The 12,020-nt window shown below is 49.6% G+C and overlaps 1 protein-coding gene across 2 annotated transcripts in view; it reads right to left on the bottom strand.

Annotated features, from left to right (window-relative positions):
* Window positions 1-8,931, bottom strand: part of SH3GL1 (SH3 domain containing GRB2 like 1, endophilin A2) — a 31,656-nt gene extending 22,725 nt beyond the window's left edge. For both annotated transcript variants that reach the window (XM_081284390.1, XM_081284389.1), the window contains exon 1: window positions 8,681-8,931. In XM_081284390.1, coding sequence (XP_081140516.1) covers window positions 8,681-8,725 — 45 coding nt within the window. In that variant the 5' untranslated portion in view covers window positions 8,726-8,931. The remainder of the gene's footprint in view (window positions 1-8,680) is intronic.
* Between the last annotated feature and the right edge of the window lie 3,089 nt (window positions 8,932-12,020).

The raw sequence follows: 12,020 nt of genomic DNA on the forward strand, positions 1-12,020 counted from the left end.
CAGCAAGACAGGGCCACAGGTGGGTGGGAGTGTCACTGGTGACACTGGGACTGGGAGAGATTTGGAAGTCAGGTACAGAGAGGTTAGTGGATACCAAGGAGACAGTAGGCCAAGGTAGAAAGCAAAATCCAAAGAACCCAGGGGAACAAGCTGGAGGAGCCCAGAGAGGGAAGTCAAAACAGGGCCAGGCGTGGTGATGAACACCTGTAATCCTAGCAGCTCAAAAGGCTGAAGCAGCAGGATCACAAGTTCAAAGGTAGCCTCAGCAACTTAGCAAGGCTTTAGACCAACTCAGTGTGACCCTGTCTCTAAATAACATACAAAAAAAAAAAAAAAAAAGGCTGGGGATATGGCTCAGTGGTTAAGTGCTCATGAGTTCAATCCTCCGTACTAAAAACAAACAAACAATAAAACAAAATGTTGGGCTGGGTGAGGTGGCACACTCCTGTAATTTCAGCAACTGGGGAGGCCGAGGCAAGAGGATTCCAAGTTTGAGGTTAGCCTCAGCAACTTAGTGAGGCCGTAAGTAAGTTTGCAAGACCCTGTCTCAAAATAAAAAATAAAAAGGGTCGGAGGGCTGGGGATGTGGCTCGAGCGGAAGCGCGCTCGCCTAGCATGCGTGCGGCCTGGGTTCGATCCTCAGCACCACATACAAACAAAGATGTCGTGTCCGCCGAAAACTAAAAAATAAATATTAAAAATTCTCTCTCTCTCTCTCTCCCCCCCACTTTCTCTTTAAAAAAAAAAAAAGGGTTGGAGATGTGGCTTAAGTGCTTAAAGCACTCATAAGTGGTCACGGAACTGTACCCAGGCTCAATCCCAGGTACCAAAAAAACAAAACAGTCCTCGGTGTGGAATCTGGGAGGTAGGGTGTCAAGCACAGTGAGGTTAAAGACAGTTAAGTCTAAGAAAGGGCCTGGACCTGGGGAGCAGGTTTTTGGAGGTTAGGGCATGATTTATCTTAGGGAAAATTGGAAGTGAGGAAAATACCCTCTCCAAGGAGGCCTCGAGGCTGGGCAGTCCTAGGAACTCTGGGCCTGGCTCCTTCAAGGAGGAAAGTGGAAATCTTATCTCTGCTCCACAGGGCCTGCTTGGTGGGATCCATGTTACCAGACTACTTAAGACACCAGCCAGGCCCTTCTGGCCTCAGCTGAGTGCAGGTCATTCTTGGTCACTGTGCCTGGAGTACAACCTAAGCCAAAGAGAACAATCTCTGAGCTTTCTAATTTTTTTTAGACTAGTTGGACTTGTTCCTGACCAAGTTCTCAAAGATCTTCTCAACCACCCAAGTCCTTGGAACTCTGCCAGGACTGAGCAGAAACCAGGTCAAGAGAGTAGAACTGGTGTTGGGATGCCATTAGGGACACTGTGGGAGGCCCCACTGGGAGACAGCCCCACTCCTGCCTGAGAAGGAGCACATCAACTTGACCTGGTTATGTGTAATTCTGATGAGCCTGTGGGCAAGCCATTACCCAGTAGGCCCCAGGCCTGACACAAGGTGCCCAGCTTGGCCTGGCCCTCAGGAGCTGCTGTCTGATGGGAGAAGAGCACAGCTGGTGCAGGACAGGACTGTGATGTGGGTGGGAAGCCAAGAGGCCAGCTGCTCACAGGGGAAGACGCCCCTCCAGCAGGCAGTCCCACGAGATGTGAGGGTGAAGGAGAGGCACAGGGCTTTAGAAGCAGACAAGAAGAGGACAGACAGTGCCACCAGACAGGAGGCAGAGAACATGGGCATATAGGGCTCAGAGTACAGCAGAGCAGACCAGTTTGACTGTATGTGTCACCCAGAGAGGAAGAGGGTGGGATTGAAAACTGGGACCCAGGTAAGGGCTTTAGAAGTTCTAGTCCAAAATGCCAGAAAATAGCTAGCTTGACTGTACCCCAGACCCCCTGGGGACATTCTTCTCTCCTTTAGGGGCTGCTTTGCAAGGCTATTTACCCTTTTAACCAATATTCACCGAGTTCCTGGGACAGGCCAGGGACAGGCCAGCTCAATAAGGCTATAGTGGTGAGCAGAAATACTTAGATCTGTCTGCAAAGAGCTTATAAGCCAGTGACAAGGACACTGGAATACTCAATCCCCAAATCTATCTGCAATTTTGAGCCAGGATCTCACTACTCCTGAGACCAGAAAGATGCCTGGGCAAGGGCAGAGGCGGATGGGAAGGACAGCCTCCCGCCCTGGAGCTTCCCCTGGAGCTTCACTGGGTATCTAGTACTCCCAGAAATCACAGTATCTGCCAGGACTGTGAGCCCCTGCAGACACCCACGTAGGGTGCTGGGGTTTGTAGCCAGGTGGGGAAACTAACCAGCCACAGTCCTGTCCAAAGCGGTCAGTGGGCCAGTGCTGAGTCAGGTCCGGGAAGGAAACAGCATCTATTTTCCGGCCCTGGTGGGGAAGTCTCCGCATGACCCCATGCTCAGGGCCCAGTCAGCAAGTTTTTCTAGGAGCCAAGTGGAAAAGGAAGACGCAGTCATCCTCTAGGAACATGCATGTGGGGCCCTGTGACTGCCTAACGGGAAATGAGCAGAAACGAACCCCAGATGAGTGCTCAGGAAAAGTGCCTGCCAGGCCTGGCTGCACGGAGGGGGTGGGGGTAGAGGCAGGCACCAGCTGCTAAGCAGCCTACACACTCTGCCCCAGCTTTCCAAGGACAGCTCTGAAAAGAGACCAGAAGAGCCCGCCAGGACACTTCCCAGGTTTGTTAAAAAAGCCATGAGGGGGGCTGGGGATGTGGCTCAAGCGGTAGCGCGCTCGCCTGGCATGCATGCGGCCCAGGTTCGATCCTCAGCACCACATACAGACAAGGATGTTGTGTCCGCCAAAAACTAAAGAATGAATATTTAAAAAAAAAAAAGCCATGAGGGGTTGATAAGAGAGGGTGTAAGGCCCTCAGTGGGCCTGCTGAGCTCCTGACCCCCACGCTCCTGGGGCTAAAAAGTCTCAGGAAGCCTGGAGCCCTACTGAAGGAACCCTCCTAGGCCTTAGAGACCTCCAGTCCGCAGCAAACAGAAGGGTAGGAGGCAATTTTCCGTTCCTCCTTCCACCCACCCGCTACAGTGCCAAAATGTGCCTTGCCTCTGAAAGCCTATCAGGGAAGCTGGCTGCTCGTTCCAAATTAAAAACTAACTTTCCTCAGATCAGATCAGTTTCAGAACATTGGAGACAAGGGAAAAGGAGGACAAGGACTTAAGTAGGAGCCAGGACACAACTGCAACCTAGGTCCCTGGGCCAAAGGCCACTGGACGCAGACACAGAGGTCAATAGCAGGTCTGAGCTGAATGGGCCCACATGAAAGATTTTTTGAGGAACAGGAGGAATCAGTGTGCATGACGAGCATATGGCCAATTGAAAGAGAAACTGGGGAGTTCATCCCCAAGTGCACTAGTACTCCCATGGTGGCTACCCCAACAAGAGGCTGATGGATAGGTGAGCGTGGGCAAACGTTTTTGAGGACCTTTCTGAGTCTTTGGTAAGTCTAGGGTCTGAAAGATATGATACGCCCAATTTCAACAAGGGAAGAGGGAGATACTGTGAACCCCTCACCTAGCAGGCTGTGATTAAGTGGCACAGGACTATAATTAAGCATGGTGGGGCTTGGTGTTAACACACCCAGATAAGCAGGGTGATTAGCTCTTGCAGAGCTCCAACCAGCCTTTAAAGAACACAGGATTCTGAGTCAGAAGTGAACTTTTGGCTCTCGGCTAATATGTGGCCTAATGTACAGCAGTTACACGTGGCAGAAATCAGAACAGGGGCTGCGGGTGTGACTCAGTGAAGAGTGCATGCTTAGCAAGCTTGAGATCCTGGATTCTATCCCCAGCACCCCAAAGTAAAAAAGAAAATAAGTCAGAACAGGGTGACCATTCAGTTGGGCTTAAGAATGGGAGTGGACAGGAAGCATGCTGGGTCACAGACCCTCCTGGCTGAATCACAGTGGGCCTGGGAGACAAGCGGGAGGAGCTGCTTTTAAAGACAGGGCCAGGAAGTGGTGGAATTTAAGGAGCCCCAGGTTTTCTTCAGGGAAAAATGGTCTCAAACGTCTTCCCTATCTCCACAGTCCAGCAGCTCAGGCCTCAGTGACTGTTTATATTATTGTGCAAGCAAGAGACAGAAAGCCACGTAGGGAAAGCGGGACCTACCATCCATGTATTCCCCCGGGGACCTCATACCACAGCAAATGCCAGGTCATTGTGGCTTCTTGCCAGAGTGGACTTAACTAGTTCCCCTCAGGCATGGACATCACAAAGGCAAAACCCACTCCCTCATCTGCTGCTTGTGCCTTCCGTGGGACAGGGTGCTCCAGAGGATGGGGTGCTCAGCACAGCCTTGGGTGCCTGGCCCTGACCCTCTTTCCAGATGATGCACACAGAACTCTGAATTGCCTCTCTCCCGGGGCACGGGCTGCAATTTTTTTTTTTTTTTTTGACAGAAAGAGAGAGAGAGAGGGAGAGAGGGAGAGGGAGAGGGAGAGAGAGAGAGAGAGAGAGAGAGAGAGAGAGAGAGAGAGAGAATTTTAATGTTTATTTTTTAGTTTTCGGCAGACACAACATCTTTGTATATGGTGCTGAGGATCGAACCCGGGCCGCACGCATGCCAGGCGAGCGCGCTACCGCTTGAGCCACATCCCCAGCCCACGGGCTGCACATTTTGATTCACACAGAAGCAAAGGGATACGAGCTTCACATTCCATGTTTCTTACTAAGTCAAGTACTTTGCTAGGAAAGCCACAGCTCACATCCACAAAGTGAGGTCTGAAAAACTGGTCTATGCTGGGGGTGGGCCTCAGTAGAAGAGCGCATGTGCCCCGCATGCACAAGGCCCTGGTTCAACTGCCAGTACCAAAAAGAAAAATAAGTCAGAGCAAGCAGAATTTTGGGACATTCTAAGACACCAAATTCTCCTTACCCTGCCTACTGCTTTTCTCATAGGTTAGGGTCCAGGGCCCCCAGCTTCTAGGGCACCCTTTAACCCTCAAGTCCCTCAAAGGAAATATGAGCTTTCCCCCCAGGCATGGACCCTGGGTCTAGGAAGCGTCCAACATATCTCAAAGCCATGGAAGACAGACTGGGGTAAACTCAGTATGGTAGAGCACTGCCTAGCATGGGTGAGGCCCTGAGATTTGATGCCCAGCAAAACACACACAAACACACACACACACACACACACACACACACACACACAGAGACTTTTAGCTCAGACAGATCAATCTTTCCTTTCAAACTGTCTACCTCCATTCAGGCAAAAAGGGGGCAGGGGACAACAGGCCAGCATTCCAGGCAGCTGCCAGGGCCATCCCTAGTTGCACTCGCAAATCTCCATACAGCCTGGCCACAAAAAACGATCAGGAAACCAGCAAGCAGTTTAGCTCTGAAAGTAACCTCACCCAAACACATACTGCTCGAAGAAGTGAGTTTCTATCTTGCTAGTAGGGTTTTAAATATGTACATAAACTTCCTGACTTCCCTGGAAATACTAGAGACCCCAATTCTAGATGTGCTGAGGAAGTGTGTTTCCTGGGCACTAGGGAGGTGACTTTGTACTGCTTGCTCTTCTATTGATCCTGACTTCCCCTGCCTTGTAAATAAAACCTTGTTACAAAATTCCCCTGCTTGAGACAAAACTGCTTCTGAACCTGACTCTGCTGGGTGACGACTGGAACAAGATCTGCTAAGGTGGTTACCACACCACCAAGGAGAAGTCACAGACTTCAGTAGCATCACAGCCTCACAGCAGGAAACCCAGTTTCTCTTTCTGGGCTCAGGTTCCCCCTCCTCCTAGCTTCTGTTTCTCAAGTTAGACACTGTTACAAGTCTCTGAGATCCAGAATGTTTCCACTCAGGAGTTCTCAAGCTCAGCACTGCTGACCTTTTGGGGCTGGATGATTCTTGGAAGGGGAAAAGGGCTGCCAAACATCCCACGTTGTTTGGCAACATCCCTGGCCTCTACCCACTCAATGTCATTGGTACCTTCTCCCCAGATTATGACAATTCAAAATAATCTCAAACATTTCTAGATTGAGAGGAAAAGAGTGAGAGTTATTCCTGCATAAGAAGCCATGACCCATACTTATACTATCTAAAAAATACCAGATACCAAAGGACACTTACGGTGTTCCTAAAGACCTGGGGTGGGGGTCTTAGGGGGGTCTAAACACAAGCTTTAACATCTGTAAATTACCTAGTTCTTAGGGAACAAGGATCTGCCATATGGAAGATACTCAGAAGCATCCCTATAGCACTCCATCAAGTGTGATGGCCAAACATGCTCCCAGACACTGCTGATTTGGGTTATAAAAGCGGAATACATTCATCTTAGGCTAGAAGAGTGACACCAGTCAAGACTCCTGGTTAAGAGCATGAAGCCTGGCGACACAGTGAGAATGCCATTGTATCAGCCATCACTACCGAAGGGAAGGAATCCCTTCTTGACAGGTGACTGGATTCTGAAGGCACAGGGTAGGGTCAAAGAGATTTACTGAGAAGAAAAGAAGCAGATAGATGTGTACAGCCAGATAAACAAGTGAGATGCCAGAGACTGTGGAAAATATTGCAGAAGATGGAACACAGCCAGGGTGATTCCTGAGAACACAACCTGGTAATCGATTGGGAGGCTAAGACAGCTCTGTGAGGAGGCTGGGTCACCACAATAATCCTTTGGGACAGAGCTCTGGAATGTTGAAACAGTAAACTGATCCTAAACACCAGCTCACACTGAACTGTGCTTTCCAGGTTTAAAGGCACTGTCACAGATCTGAATGCAGGCCCCAGGAAAGGAAAGGTTCTAGTGGTTGGCCTGAGTGGCCAGGCAGGTTCCTCTGGCAGTGTCTGTGTGGAACTGCATGGGCCACCAGTAGGGCCTGATAGCTGGAGGAGGGCAGGGCCTTCAAGACTTCCCTACATGAGGGAACAAAGGAATTCTTCCAAGATCTCTGAAGTCCCCACAGGAGGATCCAGGCCAGTGAGCCACATTCTAAGGTGCTTCCATTGGGCATGTGGGGGCTAAACACCTGCCAGATAAGGCCCAACCCACTTAATTCCACCCTGCTAGGTTAAAGGGGCAGTACTCTCTGCAACAATCTTAAAATTCCTCTGGAATAAATCTCGCTTCCTCTAGGGTTTGGCTATCATCTGCTGTCTAGAGATAGACCCCAAATATCTTCATCCTTAGACAACCACTGGGGTCCTTATATTTTCCTTCCAAAGGCAAAAGATACCAGCCACACGTTACTGGGAACTCATGTCTCTTCCCTTTCATTGGGCCTTTCCAAATTACAGATAGAGCTCTGTTTGCCTAAGGTCATTGTTGGTTCTTCTGTGGAACCTGTACACATGAACTCCACACCCAAGATCTTTAACCTACAATGCATGGATCAATAGGAATCAAGGCATCTAGGGTTTCTTGGATCTGAAACTGTACACTGAATTTTACACTTGCCTAGTTTTCTTGGATCCACAGCTTTCCCCAGATTTACAAGCAGCAGGTCTTAAACAAAAAAATCTGTTTCTATCACATGTAAAATACGTTTGGTGTTTGATTGAGCATTCTGTTTCTGGGAATTTATCCTGTAAAACCAAACCCATCCGTGAGTAGAGGTATTTACAGGTTACTCATTGTGGTACTTTTTGTAGTAGTAAGTTACTGGAAATAATATAGACATCTATCAATAGACAATTGATTAAAGAAACTGTGGTCAACTTAGTGCAATGGAATACCATGTGCCCACTAGAAAGATCCAAACTGGGTGCTGTGGCTCCTGAGTTGTTCCAGCTACTTGGGAGTCTAATATAGGAGGATCACTTGAGCCCAAGAATTTGAGGCCAGACTGGGCACCATAGAGAGATCTCCCTCTGCGGGACAGGAGGAATTCCAAGAAACTCTAGGAATATGTTTTAGTGCAGAAGTTGCGGGAAGGGCTTCTGCTCCTTGAAGACACTGGGTAAGGTCTGAAGACATTTTTGGTTGTCAAGACTGAGGGTGCTCCTGGCACGCGACTGGTGGAGGCCAGGGATGCTCCACCACACCCTGCAGTACCCAGGACAGCCCCACCCGGGAAAACAATCTGTCCCCAAATGTCAACAACGCCGGGGTAGAGAAATTTTCTCTCCAAGACACATTTAACAAAACACACGGTCTGGCCGAGTATAGGCTATCTATCACTCTGTGTGCTTTGCTTTTACAGGGAAGGTGGACACGTATTTTGGGGAAGAAACACGAGAATTTCCCCGTTTCTGGGGAGAGGGGTTGGCTGCCTGAGGATGGGGTCGCCTTTCATTCTACCCTTTCAACTTGGACCGTGTCCATCAAGGGGACTTTGGAAGCAACTCTCTAGATGCAAATTCCCCCTGCCCCTGGGCTCTCTGGCAGGAGCCCTGGGTCCACAGCCTCGCGACTTTGTTTCTTCGCCTTCTCTGCCCGCGTCGCGCTTTAGAGGGGGGCAGGAGGGCGCGGGGTCCACGTCCCGGCCAGCCTCTGGGAGCATCTCGCCCCGGCGGGGCTCTGCCGGCCCTTCCCAGAGACGGAGCTCCGGGGTGGCCCCGTCGGTCCCCGGCGCTGCCCTCCCAGCGCGGAACACGTGCCAACGCCGCCCCGCAGTCGCCGGCGACCCCGCCCGAGCCGAAGCCGGGCCTGGCCCGCCGCTCGGCCGCCCAAGCCCCCGGCCCGACGGGCCCCGCTCACCTGGCTCGCCTTGTAGAACTGTTTCTTCAGCCCCGCCACCGACATGCTGCCTCCCGCCGTCGGGCCTCCCGCCCGGACCGAGCCAACCGCAGGCCCCGCACAGATCACAAGATCCCGGGCGCCGCCGACCCCTCGCGTGCCTCCGCTGGCCCCGTCGGCGCCGCCCCCGCCGCCCGCTGGCCAGCTCCGCGCCCGCTCCGGCGCCGCCTCAGCCGCTTGCGCGCCCGCGCGGCCAGGATATTACATGGCAACCGCACACTTCCGGTGCCGGCCCCGTCTGCGCACGCGCGCCCCCTGCCGGCCCGATAGCGCACGCGCACTTCTCCTGGGCGTGTGAAGCGAGCGGGAGAGCCTCCTCCGCCATCGAGTAACGCCGGCCGAGCCTAGAGAGGCGATGGAGGCCGCAGCGCCCCCGGAGTCCCGACGGCGGAACCAGAGTCTTGAAGATCTCGGCTTGGGGAAGGCGCACAGTCCTGAAGATCTCCGCTCGGGAATGCCAAAGGGCTTCTCCAGATGCCTGTCTGCTCATCTCAAGGAGACCCAGTTCTCTGTGTATTCAGGCCCCATCCCCGCCCTGTCGCGTGTCGGTCTGTTCAAATTCCACGCCATTTGGTATTATTGCCTTGATCATAGCTGTCCACTAACCTTCTCACTGGCCGTCCACTTCCAGATTCTCTCCTGAAGTGCATTCCACACCAGGCAATCAGAAGGATACGTTCAGAATTCAATTCAGACCATCTGTCTTCTGCTTAAAGTCCACGCACTAGCCATGGGATACACTCCAGCTTCCTAACATGGCTACAAACCCTGTAGAGTTTGGACCGGTCCATTCTTCCACTCTCTGCTCTCTTCTTTAATTAACGATCACTGTCGCCCACTCGGCCCTGTCACCCCTCTTTGGCGCTGGGGACGGGAGACCAGGGCCTCGCACAGGTTAGGCAAGTGCTGTACCACTGAGCCACATCCCCAGATCGCCTATGGGTTGGTGCTCACAGTTTTAGAGGTCTCAATCCATAGACTGTCAGCTCCATTGCTCTGGACCCAAGAGGAGGCAGAACATCATCACATCTTGGCGGAAAAGTGTGATGGCCAAAAGAAACGGAGAGAAATCAGCTCATAAGGACAAAATAGAAACCCCAATGTCACACCCACAGTGACCCACCTCCTCCAGCCACACCCTACCTATCAGCAGGTAGGGTTAAGTAATTCAGTTAATCCATTCAGGTGGATTCACGCACCTGTTAGTTTAAGGCTCTCATAACCCAATCATTTCACCTCTGAATGCTTTTGTATTCTCACACATAAGCTTTTGGAGGACAGCTCAAGTCTGAACCATAACAAGGACTCTACTGGGAATGTCACCTCCTCCAGGAAGCCTCCCCAGATAGATGATCTTTTTTTAAAAAAAAATTTAGTTGTAGATGGACAAATAAACAAATATTTATTTATTTATTTATTTATTTATTTATTTATTTATTTATTTTATGTGGTGCTAAGAATAGAACCCAGTGTCTCAATCGTGTGAGGCAAATGCTCTACCACTGAGCCACAACCCCAGGCCCAGATAGATGATCTTCATTGATATTGATTCTCACGTCAACTGTTATTGATAACAATGTATTGAATGAATTGGAAATTAATAATGAATTGGAGTGAATAAATGATTCTAAAAAGAAGAACAAGAAAATGACACAACCAAGGTGCTTGGAACTTCAGTGTTGAAGTCGTTGACAGGTTTGAGTGATCTTTTTTGTACCAGAAAATTGCTGAAAGTTTCACATGCTCAAGAGAAGATACTGGATTAGATCAGAGGGTTGCTTCAGAATGCATATGCTCCAACTTCACTCCCCAAGATAATGATGAGGCTACTATGAATACTTTTTAGTTATGAAGAGTTTGGAAAAGCTCCCCATCTGATTCTGATACACACTTTGAACTATGATTATTACAGAATGTCAGATAAGGGGGAGAACACATCCTATGGCTAAGACAGGGAGACTGAAGCTTTGAGTAATGAAACGGCTTGCCCCAAATGATGTCTTTTAGTTTCCTATTTCTCCATATTTTCCAATTCTATGAATTTAATTAGTCAATCTAATCCTCAACAGAACTCCAAACTTGGACTACTTTCCAATCTTTTCACATCATATCTATTTCTGTGATATTAAATTGCTGCTGAAGAAAACCTGTTTCTAGACTCACAGTCTGATACTGAAACTTTTTTTTTTTTTTGTATCAGGGATTGAACTCAGGGGCACTCAACCATGGAGCCACATCCCCAGTACTATTTTGTATTTTATTTATAGACAGGGTCTCATTGAGTTGCTTGGCACCTCGCTTTTACTGAGACTTGCTTTGAACTCAAGATCCTCCTGTCTCAGCCTCCTGGGATGCTGGGATTACAGGCTTGTACAACCCCACCGGGCTTGAAGCTGTTTTCTTTCTGATACTTTGTGTGTGCGTGTGTGCGCATTTAGAATGGAATCAGGGGCCCTTACATCCTTGGCGATCACTCTGTCATCGAGCTACACGTCCCTGTCCCTGCCCTATGTGAGGTTTTTAACCTGCATGATGTAAACAATTCCATAAAAATGGTATTTATGCATTCACTCAAATATTAGTTGAGCGCCTACGATCACAGCCAGGTTCTGGTGATGAATGATACTTGCCTTCATTGAGCTAATGACAAAAACAAAAATTAGGTATTAAAATTGATTTATTAGTCAAATGATACCTTAATATATAGTCATAGATATCGTCAAGAAAAGGAAGTGTTGCAAGCACTCGATTTTGTTACAGATGGAGGAGGTAAAGGTTTCTTCACGAGTCGATCTAAGATCTGAAATTTGATAGAAATCAGCCAGGAAAAGAGCTGCCTGTGGAGGAAACAGGCTTGTGCAACAATCCTGAGCATTAAAACAGAAACATCCGTTTTATTCATTCTCTCCGAATATATCTGCTGCATACCAAATGCTGCTGATGGCTGCCAAGACTCTATTTTATTGCTCACATAGAAAATTTCATTTTAATTGTAGTTGCTATATTCAGCAAAAGTCTAATGAGGATAAACTCAAATGCTCATAGTCCTCAGCTAAACCGTAGTTCCCAGTTGTCTCCGGCCCCCCTTAACCCTATCCCACACGCTCATCCAATCGTAGTGCGTAGCTTTCAGTTAGACATCTCCCATGCCCAATCACAGGGCTTCTTATTCCAGCCAATGAGCGGCGACCGGAACGGAGCCCTACCTCGGCTTGCAGGAACATCAATAGAAGAGCCACAGGGGGAACGGAAGCCACGGCTCTCGCGAGGATGCTCCCGGCGCTCCTCTTTCCCGAGGCGG

This window comes from Spermophilus citellus (genome assembly GCF_964194105.1).
Source record: "Spermophilus citellus genome assembly, chromosome: 3".
Lineage (NCBI taxonomy): Eukaryota > Metazoa > Chordata > Mammalia > Rodentia > Sciuridae > Spermophilus > Spermophilus citellus.